This window comes from Delphinapterus leucas, chromosome 14, assembly GCF_059928025.1.
Source record: "Delphinapterus leucas isolate spDelLeu-1000000601 "Yukka" chromosome 14, BTC_Dleu_Yukka2, whole genome shotgun sequence".
Lineage (NCBI taxonomy): Eukaryota > Metazoa > Chordata > Mammalia > Artiodactyla > Monodontidae > Delphinapterus > Delphinapterus leucas.
The window spans coordinates 81,075,951-81,094,364 of NC_143142.1; the positions used below are offsets into that span (position 1 = coordinate 81,075,951).

The 18,414-nt window shown below is 37.6% G+C and overlaps 1 protein-coding gene across 2 annotated transcripts in view; it reads right to left on the reverse strand.

The window, feature by feature from the left end:
* Positions 1-1,931: 1,931 nt before the first annotated feature.
* TMX3 (thioredoxin related transmembrane protein 3) overlaps positions 1,932-18,414 on the reverse strand; it is a 69,123-nt gene continuing 52,640 nt past the window's right edge. The window contains exon 16 of one of the 2 annotated variants that reach the window (XM_089895300.1): positions 1,932-3,480. In XM_089895300.1, the coding sequence (XP_089751426.1) occupies positions 3,277-3,480 (204 nt within the window). In that variant the 3' untranslated portion in view covers positions 1,932-3,276. The other variant, XM_089895301.1, reaches the window with a different exon arrangement.

The following is an 18,414-nucleotide window of genomic DNA, read 5'->3' on the forward strand; positions in this document are numbered from 1 at the left end:
TTTTCAGCATCATTTGCTTATATATACTCAGATTATATATCAATATATCTCATTAATTCGAAAGCAGTGAATGATACAATATTACAAACTGAAACTGCAAATCAACAACCAGTGGTGCCTGCTATTTGTACAACACAGTATTATTCACCATTACTCTCAGTCATAAACCCTTCAGACTGTGCAGACTAATTCACTTATTAGTAGCAACACATTGATTCAGGACCTGCCTTAACTTTATTCTATAATCTTGGATTTCTTTCCTTATTACCAAGGCTCATTTAAATACCAACAGTCTTTTCACATCCAATATTCACTTCCTCAAGAACCTGCCGCAACTATTGTAATCCATAGATTTCTTAGGAAGTGTGTAATAAAAACATAATGAGTTGCATTTTTTTTTAATTTTTTTTTTTTGCGATACACGGGCCTCTCACTGTTGTGGCCTCTCCCGTTGCGGAGCACAGGCTCCGGACGCGCAGGCTCAGCGGCCATGGCTCACGGGCCCAGGCGCTCCACGGCGTGTGGGATCTTCCCGGAACCGGGACACGAACCCGTGATCTCCTGCATCGGCAGGCGGACTCTCAACCACTGCGCCACCAGGGAAGCCCAGTGAGTTGCATTTGAGTCCTGTCTTAAGTAAGTGTTTGTTCCTATAACACTGGGCACATAGTTTATTTCACTTAGCCTCAGATTCCTCATTTGTAAAACTGGATGGTAATTATACCTGTTTCTCCGGTATACAGTTGTTCTAAAATGAAATAATTCAAAACAGGTAATCATCAAAAGTTATAACGTATAAATCGTTTTTAAATGTCCATATGCTACTATTACACTTGGAGTCTATGCATACGACCTAGCAGTTGAATAGCACAGTGTGTTCTGTTTGTCTTACCCTCCAGAATAGATTGCAACCTTAGTGAGGTTGCTAAAAAATTTATACAGAAATTTTATGGTGTTCTGCAAAACATGTAGTAAGTACAGTACTAGACAAACACCTGATTCGGTAAAATTTGATTGGAGGTGGATGGGTTCTTTTTTTTTATTCTTTCAACTAGAGAACTAAATAGTTCGATTAACAAATGAGTTTAACTTGGTGGATCTCATTTGACATTTCATTACCTGTTTTCTTCAGAAGTGATTAAGGCATCTGAGTGATTTGTTTAAGAGAGTTTCTCTCTGGAACAAAATATTGGAGGAGTAAATAAACAAAGCGGGCATACCCTTTTGTGATGGAAATGAAACTTTGTTTTAGGATAAAGCAGTAATAAAAATCACTGAAGAGAAGGTCACATACACTGAGAAGACTAAAACTGAGTAGGAATTAGCCAAGGAAGGAAATAGAAGAATTTGAAGATGGTCTGCCCAAGACAGCTCCAAGTTCTTGCTACACGGAGAGCAATTGGGAAGCTGTGGGAAAACTGAATTTTGGTGACCACCACATTCTAGCTTTGGGAACTTGCACAAATAGGTTAAATTCTGATTACTCAAGTTTTCTCATCTATAAGATGAGGCATAATAACACCTGGTTCATAACAGTAGGGAATATTGTTTAGCAACTGTTAATTTTATCAAAAAGCAAGTTCTCTGATTTGTTCCCTAACTTTGGAAATTTCCTCTAAAACATTAGTCTTAGGAGGAGTGAACTAGAATTATCAAATCTGAGTAGATAATTAACTAACATAATTAAGCAGATACCATGACTTTTCTTCATGATTAACTGAAAACTAAACCTTTATCTCTTACTTATGTAGCATGTTTTCTAAAAAACAGTTTCCTAATACCAAGTGAAATATGCAGTGATCGTAATGATTCCATGTAATAAAATACAAAAATATGTATTAAAAATTTATTAGGTTACAGCATTCACAACAATTAACTCAAAATATATCACAGACATAAATGCAAAACTATAAAATTCCTAAAAGATATCATAAGAGAAAATCTAGATGACCTTGCGAATGACAGTGACTTTTTGGATACAAAACCAAGGCATAATTAATTTTAAAAAATTGATAAGTTAGACTTAATTAAAATTAAAGACTTCTGCTTCATTAAAGATACTGTCAGTAGAATGAAAAGGCAAGCTACAGATTGGGAGAAAATATTTGCAAAAGACATATCTGATAAAGGAATGGATTCCAAAATATACAAAAAACTTAAAACTCAACAGTAGGAAAACAAACAACCCATTTTGAAAATGGGCAAAAGATCTGAATAGACGCCTCACCAAAGAAGATATACAGATAGCAAATAAGCAGTTAAAAGTTACTCAACATGATATATCATCAGGGAAATGCAAATTAAAACAATTAAAACTTAAAACTACACACGTATTAGAATGTGGAATCCAAAACCCTGACAGCACCAAATGCTGGTAAGGATGTAGAGCAATAGGAACTCTCATTCATTGCTGTTGGGAATATAATGGTGCAGCCACTTTGGAAGACAGTTTGACAGTTTCTTACAAAACATACTCCTACCGTATGATCCAGCAATTGTGTTCCTTGGTGTTTACCTAAAGGAGTTGAAAGCTTATGTCCATACAAAAACACGCACATGGATGTTTACAGCAGCTTTATTCATAATTGCCAAAACTTGGAGGCAACCAAGATGTCCTTCAGAAGGTGAATGGATAAATCAACTGTGGCACATGCAGACAATGGAATATTATTCAGGGCTAAAAAGAAATGAGCCATCAAGTCATGAAAAGACCTGGAACAACCTTAAATGCATATTATCAAGTGAAAGGGCCCAGTTTGAAAATACTACATACTATATGATTCCAACTATAAGACATTCTGGAAAAGGCAAAACTGTGGAGACAGTAAAAGGTCAGTGGCTGCTAGGAGTAACGGGGGAGAGAGAAATGAATAGGCACAGCACAGAGGATTTTGGCAGTGAAAATACTCTGCACGATACCATCATGATGGAAACATGCCATTATAGTATATATTTGCCCAAACCCATAGAATGTACAGATGAAGAATTAACCCTAAGGTAAACTATGGACTTTGGGTGATTATGATGTGTCAATATAGGTTCATCCTTAGTAACAAATGTACCACTCTGGTTTGGAAAGTGGATAATAGTGGAGACTATGCATGTGTGTGGGCAGGGGGTATATGGGAAATGTCTGTACTTACCACTCAATTTTGCTATGAACCTAAAGCTGGTCTAAAAAGTAGTTTATTAAAAAAAAACTCTATTAAGACATCTGGAGAGGAACAAATAAGTATAAATCATTGATGACTTCAAAATAATTGCCAACTAGTTATGTTAAAAGTTAACATCTGGGCTTCCCTGGTGGTGCAGTGGTGGAGAGTCTGCCTGCCTATGCAGGGGACACGGGTTCGTGCCCCGGTCCGGGAAGATCCCACATGCCGCGGAGCAGCTGGGCCCGTGAGCCATGGCCGCTAAGCCTGCGCGTCCGGAGCCTGTGCTCCGCAGGAGAGGCCACAGCAGTGAGAGGCCCGTGTACCCCTAAAAAAAAAAAAAAAAGTTAACATCTGAGCTTGAGTTGGATGAAGGAGATAATACCAGGTGCAGGAGGTCATGAAAGTTCCACATGGCCCGTCCAGTTTCAAACTGTGAACATGAAACATTTACTTCCTTAACCCTCCTGTGTCCAACCTTCTTTATACCTGACCTTGTTCCTATTTGAAGGATTATTAAAAATTGGTTTTCAAATGCCTTATTTCCATACCTATCCTAACCTGATTTCAATTCATGTAACTCTTTCTTATTGCTCTGGTTTTGATTCCTTGCTCTATCTTGTCTCTATTTAACTCAAAAGAACACAGCAATAGAAATCCTGGCCCCTTTTCTTGGCATTAACCAGCGTACGGCAAACATGTATTTAGGTAGTGCTCACCTATTTTCTCAAAAACGGTAAATTTAAGCCACTTCCGTATACTTCCAGGTTAAGTTTTGTTCTCAAAAATAACACTTTTGTGATGTATTAAAATAAAAAGACTTTTTTTAACCTGATAAAATAGGCTGCAGAACAGTTTGGAAATAGTTCCTATATAATTTACATTACATATCTATACGTATCCAAAATAACTATGACCAACCAATAGAAACTACACCAGCAGCAGTGAAAAACACACATCCTTAACACACACAGGCAATAGGGTTTTAGTTTCTGACTTCCACTGAGATCAGGGCAAGAGCTGATTTGTTTAAAAGTTAACTTTGAAAAGATCTGCTTGAAAAAAATGTTAGACGCTTAGTACGTCTATTTGGCATTGGTTTTTTTTTTTTCCTGAAAAGTGACTTGTTTTATTCATATGCATATTAAGAGGATTGCTCAGCTTTGACTCAGTTGTCAGTAATCCTAAGCTTGCTAGTTCATCTTGGAGGATCATAAAGCAGAAACATATCCGTGAATACGTAGTTGGTATCTCCGTTGATCAATATGACAGTGATCGCTTATACCTTCATCCTGGGAAGCAATTCCTGTACTACTCATCCTTATCACACTAAATTAGGAATAAGAGTATAAAAATGTTGTTTTCTTAAACATGACATGTTTCAAGGCTTTTTTTTCTCCTCTTTATTTAAATGCTAGAAAATAGAGGTTAAATGAGACCAGATTTGGAAAATTTCAAAAACAAGTGTTTGGGTTTTATTTGCTCCTACATATGCTTCATAAACCTTTTGAAGATAGGGGAAGATCTAAGATGCATACAGCTGACAATAACAGAAAATCACATCCCAAGCCAGTTTAAACAATGAGAAAAATGCATTATCTCACAAAGCAAGAAGTCCTGAGGAGAGCAGTTCCAGGGCTCGGTGAAGGAATAGCTTAAGCCCAGGGTTCTCTTCATCCTTTCACACTGCCTGCATGGCTCTCAGCATAATGTCTCACAGTCACAAGATGGATGCCAGAGTTCCAGTAGTCTCATGCTGACTCCACAACAGTTAGCAAAAATAGAATGAGTATCTTCCTGTGTGTCTTTTGTTCTGAGGGTAAGTGTCCTGAGGGAAGGGTTGACAGAAAATATGCTCCAAGCCCATTTTAAACTCCATCACTGGCAAGAAAAATTGGATTACCATGATGTAGGAATGAATCAACGTCTTTTCCTAAGAATAAATCCTGCAGCAGCACCATCACTGGCTGTTCTGCAACTGAGAAGCAAAAACTTTCCCCAGCTTTACTGAGGTATAATTGACAAATAAACATTGTATTTATGTAAGGTAAACAAGGTGATATTTTGATATATGTATGCATTGTGAAATCACAGTCAACTAGTTGACACATCCATCACTTTGTATAGTTTCCTTTTGTGTGTGGTGAGAACACTTAAGATCTACTCTTTTGGCAAATTTCAAGTATATAATTTGTATTATTAATTATAGTCACCATGCAGTACATTAGGTCCCCAGAACTTATTCGTCCTTCATAACCGAAACTTTGTACCCTTCGACCACCATCTCCCCATTTCCTCCACTCCCCAGCACCTGGAAACCACCATTTACTCTCTGCTTTTGTCAGTTCCACTTTTTTAGATTCCACATATAAATGAGATAACACAGAATTTGTCCTGGGTTCACTCCCTGGCATCTCCAAACAGCCAGAATCCTTTGGACAGTTCATGGCGTAATAGTGAACATTATGGACTCTGAGAAGGAAATTATAATAAACAATTGAGACATTGCTTAATTATTCTTTACCATGTGCCATTTATTTTCTGTACTCTTTTTTTTTTAAACATCTTTATTGGAGTATAATTGCTTTACAGTGGTGTGTTAGTTTCTGCTTTATAACAAAGTGAATCAGTTATACATATACATATGTTCCCATATCTCTGTACTCTTGTTTTATGTTTGCTTTCACATACTAAACTTCAAAATCCTTTATTTTGAAGATAATCAACTTACACCTTTGTGTATTTTCAGTATACACAAAATAGATATGCAGTGAACATTTTTTTTTTTGTAATTCATTATATTTGTAACTCAACAAGTCATAAATAAAATACTGTCTCTAGGGTTTGGCATAAGAAACTTGCCTCCAGTCATGAATCTCAAAATAATAAATAGCGTTTTATTTAGGTTAATGCAAGCTACTATAATTGTAATTAGTCCCTAAATATGTAAAGCTAAAGAAACAAATAACAGTTTGTTTCTTGCCTGCCCATAGGTACTTGTCAGGTAACAGCAGTAATGCGGCTCACTTTCATGCAGTCATTTCTGGACCCAGGATAAGAAAGCTTCCGCTATCTTTAATTTACAAGTTTTCCCGAGGGATTATCTCTTTGCCAGCCTGCTGGAATGGGCACAGAGCATGGGGCAAGCCATGTTCTTCTTATGAACCAGGCTTAGAAATGTTACAAGTCATTTTTCACTCACGTCCCATTGGCTAGACCTCAGTCACAGTGTCACAGCCATGGGGTGTAGCTGGGAAGGGAGCCCAGTTCTGTTCCAGCAAGAGGACAACATAGATAGAGATGAACTCTTTGACACACGAGTAGCGTGTTATACACTGATGACCATGTTTATTTTTCATAATTACCCCGTGATAAAGATGTGATTAATAGTCCCGTATTGCATATGAGAAAACAGACACATTCAAACAGATTAATCCATTTTTCTTTCCAGTAAGTAGTGATGCCTGGAGTTTTAATTTCCAGGTGTTATCCTTTTATGCTACATTTGGATCTCTGAGGGGAAATAAACTTCAGTTATTTGTACTCTTAAGGTTCTCTCAGTCATTCAGAGAGGGGAATGATGTGCTTTGCTTTGGCCACTGCCTGCCTGCTGCAGGAAGTGTCTGTTCTCTTGCATATTGAAGCCTCAGTCACCCACTGTGCTTGATGCTTTAACATGCAGCCTTATTGCCTCCTCTGCCCTCCTTATCAGTCCCACCTTTATCCACTTGCGTTCCCAGAAATTTCCACAAAAGCTGCTTTCACTCAAACCCTGTTTCACGGTCTGCTTCTGAGAGAATCAAAAACTAGGATAATTAATCTCAAAAACAATTTTGAGTGAAAAAAAAAAGTTGCAGAAGAATTCACCGAGTATCATATTACATAAAGTTTAGAGACGTGCAGAACTAAATAACATTGTCTAGGGATATATACGTATGTGATAAATCATTTTTTTAAAAGTGTGAAGGAATGAAACACATAATTCAGGACAGTGCTGCTTTGTGGAAAAGCAGGTGAAGGCATCGTCTGGGAGGACAGGGGGCTTCAGTGTTACTGGGAGTGTCTTGGCTCTTTTGCAGGTAGAGAGTATATTGTGTATGTTTATTATTATGATTTATAAGTTACAAGTGGATTAGTGCACATTTATTCAGATGAATGTAATAATACATAATATTAAAATGAATTCATTGAGTAAAGAACATTAAAAAAAAATCTCTATGGTCTAAAAGAGATAAAGTAGGTGTCACCTTAAATCCTTGAATTTCAGTGGAGGATTTAGGGACAGCTGGGCTGCAACTTAGTGTTTCTAAATGGATGCTGTCCAAGGAGAGAGAGGTCAAGAGCACACAGAATGGCTCACCTGACAAGGTTTGTCAGGAAAAAACACAGAATGCCCAGTTACATTTCAATTTCAGGTAAGCAACACATAATATTTTAGTATAATTATGTTCCTAGTATAACTATGTCTCACTTTAGCCTGGTGATGTCTGTTTTATTTATGTCTTTTAGCCCAGTGGGTATATAGCTTTTTTTTTTTTTATGTTCTTTACTTAATGTATTCAAATATTGCATGGGATATACTTATACTAAAACATTTGTGGATTATCTGAAATTCAAATTTAAGTGAGCATTCTATTTTGGTTTTTTCCCAAATCTGATAGTCCTACCAATGAGCCTGCAACATCAGCATTCATGGGATCCTAACACAGTTGTTATGAGTGAGAAGTTAGTTAGACATTTACTTCCTTTTATGTCTCCCATGTCTGAACAAGTGAGAGTCGATTAAGATATAGGCATTAGGGCTTCCCTGGTGGCGCAGTGGTTGCGAGTCCGCCCGCCGATGCAGGGGACACGGCTTCGTGCCCCGGTCTGGGAAGATCCCACATGCCGCGGAGCGGCTGGGCCCGTGAGCCATGGCCGCTGAGCCTGCGCGTCCGGAGCCTGTGCTCCGCAACGGGAGAGACCACAACAGTGGTACCGCGTACCGCAAAAAAAAAAAAAAAAAAAAAAGATATAAGCATTAATTGAATAATATTATAAGTTACTTTGCTTTTAGAGTAACTTGATCCTTGCCTCTGAGTGTCCTTTTCTCATATGTCTTTCAATTTACAGGGCATTTTTTAGCCTTTTCAAATATAATAACTGTACTAAGCATGAGAGAAATGAACTTTAATTAAATTCAGTTTCTTCACACACATATATGCGTAGCAGCTGTCATCTACTTCCTAGGGGTGTAGTACATGTGATCAAAGAAAATTCCCTAAGATGAAACTATCAAAATACTGGTTTTAGAAATGAAATCCATCGAACTGAAAAGTATACACAATATTACTTACCATATTGCAATTTCATGTCATTTAGGAAAAGTAGAGTATTAAATTTTTAATTACTAGCTCCTCCTTGACAATGTGTAATGAAAATAAATACTAGAAGTTGACATGCAATAAGAGTAGTTTTGATTCCAGTGTGTTGACTCTATTTTCAGGCACAACTTATTATAAAACAAGTCAAATAAAATGAGATAAGCTGGCTAAAGGATAGGAAGGAAGCTAAGCCTAACAAAAAGAAAAAAGAGTGAATTATACTAAAAACTCTTTAATCACATTAATTTTCACATTAACTATTGAAGACAGGCAATGCAAAAATATAGCAAGTTAAATTACCATTTTTATATCTTCCCCTTAATTCTCTAGGAGAACAGAAAGAATATATTATTTGTTTAAGTTGCAACTGACTAGGTAGAGGGGATGGTAGTTGTGGTAAATTTGATGATAATGATACTAGCAGCTAAGATGTATTAAGTGTTTTAATTTGTGCAAAGTAAATGCTGAATGATACATTATATTATCATTTATTACTCAAGTCCATAATATTAATTGCTTCCATTTACAGATAAGTAACCCTCTCAAGGTAACAAAACTAGGGAGTAATTGAATAAGGATTCAGTCCCATGAAATATGACTTTCCAGTAGGAATCCATAGATATAATTCTTGTGTTGGAGCTTTAAGTGCTAGAGCCTTTCTAAAATGTACTGTTTCAATCCCTGTAACAACTAGATCTTTCCCAATTTTTAACAGAGAAGCAATTTAATAATTATGTTAGAAAATTATAGACTTCTTCATTTGCTAGATATGTAATACATATAAGAATTGAATTGCTATACTGAATAGGACTATTGTACTCCAAAACACACAAAGAAGGTATTAACCCCATAGAGATTATCATGAAAAATGCATTTATAACACATGCACACACAGATTGGGGGTTTAATCCCAAAAAGGGTACCTAGGGGATTGAAGCTGTACTCACTGTACAAAAATCAAGACATGATCATCGGCAAAGAGACATAAAAAGATGCTCCCCATCATATGTTATCAGAGAGATGCAAATTAAAACAATGAGATAGGGCTTCCCTGGTGGCACAGTGGTTGGGGGTCCGCCTGCTGATGCGGGGGCGTGAGTTCGTGCCCCGGTCCTGGAGGATCCTGCGTGCCACGGAGCGGCTGGACCCGTGAGCCGTGGCCGCTGAGCCTGCGCGTCTGGAGCCTGTGCTCCGCAACGGGAGAGGCCGCAACAGTGAGAGGCCCGCGTACCGCAAAAAACAAACAAACAAACAAACAAAAAACAATGAGATAGCATGATGCATCTATGAGAATGGCCAAAATCTACAACACTGACAACGTCTAATACTGACGAGGATGTAGAGCAACAAGAACTCTCGTTCATTGCCGGTGGAAATGTAAATGGTGCAGCCACTTTGGAGGACAGTTTAATAGTTTCTTATAAAACTAAACATACTCCTACCATATGAACCAGCAATCATGCTCCTTGGTGTTTACCCAAAGGAGCTAAAAGCTCATGTCCATACAAAAACCCTGCACGTGGATGTTTACAGCAGCTTCATTCACAATTCCTGAAACTTGGAGGCAACCAAGATGTTCTTCGGTAGGTGAATCGATAAATCAACTGTGGTATATCCAGACAATGAGCTACTTATTATTCAAGGGCCAAAAAGAAATGAGCCATCAAGCCATGAAAAGACCTGGAGGAACCTTAAGTGCACATTACTGAGTGAAAGCAGCCAATCTGAGAAGGCTACACCCTATATGATTCCAACTATATGACATTCTGGAAACATCAAAACTAAGGAGACAGTAAAAGACCAGAGGTTGGGTTAGGGGTTGGTGGGGGCGGAGAGGAAATGACTAGATGGAGCACAGAGGATTTTTAGAGCAGTTAAAATACTCTGTGGGCGCAAGAGGGAAGAGATATGGGAACATATGTATAACTGATTCACTTTGTTATAAAGCAGAAACTAACACACCATTGTAAAGCAATTATACCCCAATAAAGATGTTAAAAAAAAATACTCTGTGGGATACTATGAGGTGGGATTCACGTCATTATACGTTTGTTCAAACCCATATTCTATATGTCATATAGTAGTAGACATATGTAATTTAGCAGTAGCTAAAACTATATATATTTATTGTCTAGTAATACTATATATTTACTACTCCCAGAATTCCACTAAAGGTGCTACTTTAAAAATGTAATATAGTAGTACAAAATTAATGTACAATAAAGGCACAAGACATGGGATGCTTGTGAGCAAAGAGATTAGTAAACATAAAGGTAAATCTAATCATAAAGTTAATAATAATGGATGATTTTGTAGCATCTAAAACATACATTATTAGACAACTAAAAAATAATCTCTGTAATAATAGTTCTATTTAAGGCAGTCTTCTTCACATCTGATGATGTAATAATATGGAAGATAATAATGAAATGTTCAGAGTTATAGGTGTTCTGAGTGCTCTCTATACGTTGGAAGATTGGAGTTTTTATATAAGGTGAATTTTACAAGTTGACAAGTCAAAAATTTTCTTGTTTAATTTCACTACCCACATCATTAAACCTTCTAGAGCTTTACTACTCTCGTTTTAAAAATGTGAAAATAATTCTGCACCTTTCACTTTGCTAATATCAAATGAAATATGAATGATACAGTGGTTTGAAAGTCTTAATGTACAATAGAACTGAAAGAAGTATAGGGAGTTGTTCAATGGGTATTAAGTTTCAATTAAGCAAGATGAATGACTTCTAGAGACCTGCTGTGTAACATCATGCCTATAATTAACGATACTGTATTGGGTACTTAAAAAGTTTGTTAAGAGAGTAGATAGATCTCATCTTAAATGTTCTTAGTATAAAAATCAAAATAAAACAAAAGGGCATGAGGAAACTTTCAGAGATGACAGCTGTGTCTATTATCTTGATTGTGGTGATGGTTTCATGGGTACATGCATATGTCCAGATTTATCAAATTGTAACATTAAATATGTGCAGTTTTTGTATCAATAAAACTGTCACAAAGAATAAGATTTATATAACCACATGAGATGGTTTTTTTATGCATCTACTTGGCTAGGCTGAAAAGCATTTTCCAGAATTCCCTTTCCTGTATGCCTCTCATTAGGATGGGCCACAAGAGAATTTTTTTGATTGAAGGATAGTTGATTTACAATATTATATTAGTTTCAGGTGTACAGAATAGTGATTCAGTATTTTTATAGATTATACTTCATTAAAACTTTTTATGAGGGCTTCCCTGGTGGCGCAGTGGTTGAGAGTCCGCCTGCCGATGCAGGGGACACGGGTTCGTGCCCTGGTCCGGGAAGATCCCACGTGCCGCGGAGGCGGCTGGGCCCGTGAGCCATGGCCGCTGAGCCTGCGCGTCTGGAGCCTGTGCTCCGCAACGGGAGAGACCACAACAGTGAGAGGCCCGCGTACCGCAAAAAAAAAAAAAAGAAAGAAAGAAAGAAAAAAAGAAAGAAATAATGTATAGCAGCTCACAGGATCTCCACATGTTATCTGACCATGGAGCGAGGGCTGTGACTGGGAGAGTTAAATGGAAGCCATTCAAACTGGCTCTGCCTTTGTCTTCTGGTTTTGTTTTTACTTTTTTTTTTTATATTTTACTGAAGTTTAGTTGATCTACAATGTGTGTTAATTTCTGCTGTACAACAAAATGAACAGTTATACATATACATTCTTTTTCATATTCTTTTCCATTATGGTTTATCACAGGATAGTGAATATAGCTCTCTGGGCTATACAATAGGACCTTGTTGTTTATCCATTCTATATATAATAGTTCGCATCTGCTAGTCCCAAACTCCCACTCATTCCCTCTCCCCCTCCCCCTTTCAAAGGCTCTGCCTTTGAAAATAGTAAACCAAAGGCAATACCACATTCCTGGAGGGACTGCAGAACTTACTGCTGTCATCAAGGACTTAAAAAAATGGTGGTTCCATTCAAGTCGCCTGTTGTGCCTGTATAGAAAACAGATGGGTACTGAAGAATGAAAGTAGATTATTGAAAATTTAATCAGGTGGTGACTCCAACTGCAGCTGCTGTTCCGGATGTGATTTCTTTGCTGGAGCACAGAACACATCCCCTTGTATCTGGTAGGTAGCTATTGATCTGGTAAATACTCTGTACCAGGCAAGCTACGGTGTGCTGGCCAAATCCAGCATGTAGCCTGTTTTTGAAGAGGGCTTGAGCTAAAAGATATTTTTACATTTTTTAAGAGTTTAAAAAAAGTAAAGAATATGTGACAGAGTCCATATGTGGTCCTCAAAGCCTAAATTATTATCTGGCCGTCTACAGAAAAAAAAGGTTTGCTGACCCCCTGTGGGGCTTTAAAGAAAATATTTTTATGTTTCTGCGTTTTGAGGACTTTCAGAGCAAATTTTACTCAAACTTGGGATCTGAGCTGAAAGCAAGTGTTGGAAAGTAATTTATGAGTGTTCAAAAAAAAAAAAATCTCGATGTATTGCCAAGATTATCACAAGGAAACAAGAATTTACTATAAGGCCTACTCTACTTTTTTCCCCGACATTCATTTTGAAAAATTTTAAACCTACATAAAAGTTGCCAGAATAGTACAACTGGTGATTCTAGGTGAAGGGTACATAATACCCATATGTCCTTTACTTAGAATTATCAATTGTAAACATTGAGCCACATTTGCCTTACTTATTTTTCTTTCTAATATACACAATAAGAAGTCTTTATAACATGTTTTTTTAAAAAAGCTAGAACACCCAAAACTGATGAAAAGCAGAGTTATTGGGGCAAAGCCATGGTACCATCTCTTCTCTTTGTAATGGGCATCACTGCATGGGCACTGGAAATTTTAGTTCCTCGTGTTTTCTCATTATTCTACAGTCTGAAGTCAAATAATCCAATTTCCTAGTGAAGAAACTATTCTTGAGCACAGGAGTCCCATTATCTAGAACTGCACTGCACTATAGGGTGGTCCAGCAGAAATGCCCTCCTGCAGAGCTGTGCTCTGGCTGTTTCTGGCTTTGGTCTTAACATTACTAAGTGGACATCTTGGCACACAATTTATATTTGGGAACAGCTACTGGTCACATAAAATCTTGTTTTACATTAAATTGTGTAGAAGCAAGAAGCACAACTGTGCATATACTTTTGCATTTTAAATTTCATTTTCCACACAAATGACTCATGAGGATGAAGTGAAAGTTTGAAACCTTGAGGGTCATATCTCCTTAGACCTCCCGTCTCACACGCCCCCTTACAGAAGGGGTTGATTTCAGTCCCCTGAGCCATCGCTCATCTTGAGGGGAAATGAGAAGTAAATCATCCCAGCTGCACATAACCTACTTTCTTGTGTTCAAGAATAAAAATCACCTTCCTGAAGCTGCTACTGCTATGCCAGTGAGTTGACTCTCAGTCGGCCAAGGCCGAGGGGTCACAATGGGGCTATTGAAGCATGTCATGCTCTTGCACCGTCTTTGACTTCTGAAGGCTCACAAGGAAATCACAAAAAATACAACTTCTCTCAAAGGCACTGACACTCTGACCCCTCTTACTAATCAGTTAAGCCATTGGTTCACCACGTGGAGTACACGTCGAAATCAACCGGGGAAGGTTTTTTTCTCTTTGTTCTGGCTTCAAGCAGAAGTTCATCCAAGACCAACCAAATAGATTTTCTAGGATTTATGCATATTTCATCTGAGGCAATCGATGCTCTTGTAATTCTGATAAGCCCTGCTGGTTAAGAATCCCTGATAAGTCCTACTCGTTAAGAATCCTTGACTTAAAATATAGTAATTATTACAAAGTCTTAACAATTTTAGATGGACATTTGCAAAAGAGATATTTATTTTTCCATTGTATTTGAGGGGCGGAAAATGTCTGATTACCTAAAAGTTTCCATGTTCCTGCCTCTAATCTATTCTTATTTTCAGTGACCATATAGATTTTAAGATTTTAGATCCTAAGGTAAATAATATAACAATCTTCCATATTAATACATATTTTACATGTTTTATAAATACAAAAATATTTCCAAAGCTTATGATTCTTTTATGTTAATTATCTTTTTTAATTGCTTAAGTCATTAAGCATTTAGATACTTTTGGAACATGCATTTAATATCTTCAACTAAAAATGTGTGCTTTTGATTTGTTAAAAAATCAGAAACCTTCAACTCTAACACCCTAATGATAAATACATCATTATATAAATACACTATATTCAGTTACTCATTCATTCATTCTACAAGTCTTTACTGAATGCATAGTTCATGCCAAGCATGTTTTAGCAACTGGGAGTATAGCCTTGAAAAAAAATAAAGTCTGACCATTCAGAGCTTACATTTATTGTGTATTTGAGAGGGGAAGCAGGCAACAAACAATGGATAATATTATAAAGAAGAGCTTATACAAAATCAAGCTGCAGAATAAAGGGGTTAGGGAAAGTGGGAGGCCAGGAGGTGTAATCCATACAGACTGGTTAATAAAGGTGTTAATGGGTAGGTAACCTAAAATAAGGAGAGAATGAGCTGTGAGGACATCCAGGAGAACATTATTCCAGGAAAAGGGAACAGCAAGGACAAAGAAGCCTGCTTGGTGGGTTTGGGGAACAGCGAGGGGCAGAAGGCTGTAATGGAATGAACAAGAGGAGGGGGGAGGTAGGGAAGAGAGAAAAGTGGTAATGAGTGGGGATTGAGAAAAAGCATTATAGGCTTTTTGGCTAGGGCTAGGGCTAGTTGGCTAGCCCTATAGGCTTTTTGGCTAGGGCTGCCGTAACAGAGTACCACAAACTGGGTGGCTTAAATAACAGAATTTTACTGCCTCACTGTTCTTCTGGAGGCCAGAAGTCAAAGGTCAAGATGTTGTCAGGGTTAGTTCTTGAGGCTGCGAGAGAGCATCCATTCCATGTCTCTTTCCCAGCTTCTGGTGGTTTGTTGGCAATCTTTGGTGTTCCTTGGCTTGTAAAAGCATCACTCCAATCTGTGCCTTAATCTTTGTATGGCATTCTCCCTGCATGTGTGTCTGTCCCCAAATATCCCTTTTTGTGAGGACACCAGTCATACTGAATTAGGATTCACCCTACTTCAGTATGACTTTATGCTAACTAATTATATCTGTAACAAACCTATTTCCAAATAAGGTCACATTCTGAGGCACTAGGGGTTAGAACTTCAATGTATGAAGTTTGGGGGACATATTTCAACCAATAACATAACCAAAAACATGGGTATTATGCTGAGTAAGATAAGAAGCCACTGGAATGTTCTGAGCAGACAAATGTCACGATCCTCCTTGTATTTTAAGAGGATCCCTTTAGCTGCTCTTTTGATGGTGGACTGCAGTCAGGCAAGGGTGGAACAGCAAACCCTGGTAACGGATACAGCAGCCTGAATAGAGATGGGAACCTGGAAAATGGTGTGAAGCCTGACTTCTTTAAAGATACAGCTAAGGCTTCCCTGGTGGCACAGTGGTTAAGAATCCGCCTGCCAATGCAGGGGATATGGGTTCGAGCCCTGGTCCAGGAAAATCCCACATGCCGCGGGGCAACTAAGCCCGTGAGCCACAACTACTGAGCCCACGTGCCTAGAGCCTGTGCTTCGCAACAAGAGAAGCCACTGCAATGAGAAGCCCGCGCACCGCAACAAAGAGTAGCCCCTGCTCGCGGCAGCTAGAGAAAGCCCGCGCGCAGCGATGAATACCCAACGCAGCCAAAAATAAATAAAATAAATAAATTTTTAAAAAGAGATACAGCTAACAATTTCTCACAGATTAGATATCAGGTGTTGAAGGAAAGAAGCTATGGATAGATCCAGGGTTTCTGACCTGAGTAATTAGAAAAACGAAGTTACCATTTACTGAGATGAGAAAGACTGAGTAAAAGCAGGCATTTGGTGGAAAATCAAAGTGTTTAGGACACGGTGTTTGAACTGCCTATTAAACACCCAAGTAGAGATGTCAAGTCAGATATACAAGCTGGAGATACAGATTTGTGAGATTTTTAAAATCAAGAGACTGAATGAGGAGTGATATTGAGTACCTGCTAGTGGTCTCATTGACCACTTGGAAATTCTCTTTTGTAAAGTTCCTATTCCCATCCTTTGTGCATTGTTTACATCGGTTGTCTTTTCCTTATTGATTTACAAATGTTCTTTGTATATTCTGGATAGAAGTCCTTTGGTAGATGTAAAAATTGTGAACATCTTTCTTTTCACTGTCTAATGGTGTCTTTTGATAAAAAGAAATTCTTAATTCTAATGAGATTCAGTTGATACTTTTTTTCATGTTAGTCGTCTTGTATCCTCTTTAAGCAATTGTTCTACACCAAAGGTCAGGAAGATTTTCTCTAAGAAAATTTTTCATATTTAGGTCTATGATCCATTTTGAATTAATTTCTGTGTATGGTGTTAGGTGGGATCAATCAGTGGTCACTCTTTTTCCCCATGGGATAGCCAACTGATTTAGCATCATTTACTGAAATCCTTTTCCCCACAGAAATTTAGATAAGAAAACAACGTACAGCACTTACTACTTCCTGGAAATACCGTGTTTTTCCAGATAGAGAGCTAGGAGATCAGCATTTGGCAGTAGAGTGAGCAACGTGGTCAGGAGACTCTTAAACTATTGTTCCCTGTGGCCGTATGTGAGTGATTCTTAAATTAATCCTGAAGCAAGGAACTTGGCTTTTGCAAGTAAAAAAGGAAAATGGTTACCTCAGTCACATACTGTTGGCTTCAGGGAGAAGGCTCTCTGCAGAGCTGTATGCTCCCTTCCTGTTTTCCCATGCTGTCTCTTTCCTATAAGGACCTTCCCGAAGATCACGGGCAGTGGCCAACACACCCTAACGTCTTGACATTTTTCTACCGAGTCCCATAAAACTTCAGCCTCTTTATGCACATACATGATAACACCACCGAGTTTAAGGTTCCCAACTTCACTCCTGAGAAGGGAATGGGGGGGGGGACAAGCCACTGCCCCCCCATCAGAGATAATGAGCAAGGGAGGTTAAGTGACTTGTTCAGATTTAAACAATTATTGAGCGATTCTACTCAGATATCAACCGCAGTTTATCTCCAAAGGCTCTTTAAACTATACTTCATACTATACATTTAAAAATATTAATCAGAAACTAACACACCATTGTAAAGCAATTATACTCCAATAAAGATGTAAAAAAAAAATTTAAAAAAAAAGATTAATCATCAACAACTTTCCTCCATAATATCTGAGGAGTACCTCATAATTTAATAAATAACTGGATCTTTCTAGAAAAAAAATGTTCCCGGTGTATCTTCCTAGAGGTCCTCAGGCACCTGTGGAAATTACCATTATGCTTCACAGTTAATATTTAAATCACTCTATGTATTTACAAGGACCATAGAGAAAAACTCATTATTTTGAAGGCCAGCAATTCACAATTTGAGATCATACTGTCAACTGAGAGGAATAGACTATAGTAAGCGTAATAATTTGGGCAAAAGAGGTTTATATGATAATCCTGAAAACTAAACTACCTAGTTTTTATTAAAAATGTGAAATTAACCTATGTCCAAAAATAGGGTGAATTTTGTAAATTCTTTTACTCCTTTCAAAATCACCTGTTGTACAAAAAGGGAGTAATCTTTTACTTTACAAAAATCTTTAATATTAAGTCCTTCTATCAATTATTTGGTTTAGAACAATAAAGTATTGTTTGGAAAAGTCATACAGTCCAGAAGTCTCAATAATGCCAATTCAGAATCTTATAGTTTCCTTAACAGTAAGTTTAAGAATAAAAAGGAGACAAAGGAATTTAACACAGATATATCAGTTACACAGATTAGTTTTGAGTGTACAACATCAAAATAATAAATGTCATTGTATGAGTCATTAAAATCTGATCATTTACTGTAGTTGTGACTGGATTCTTATG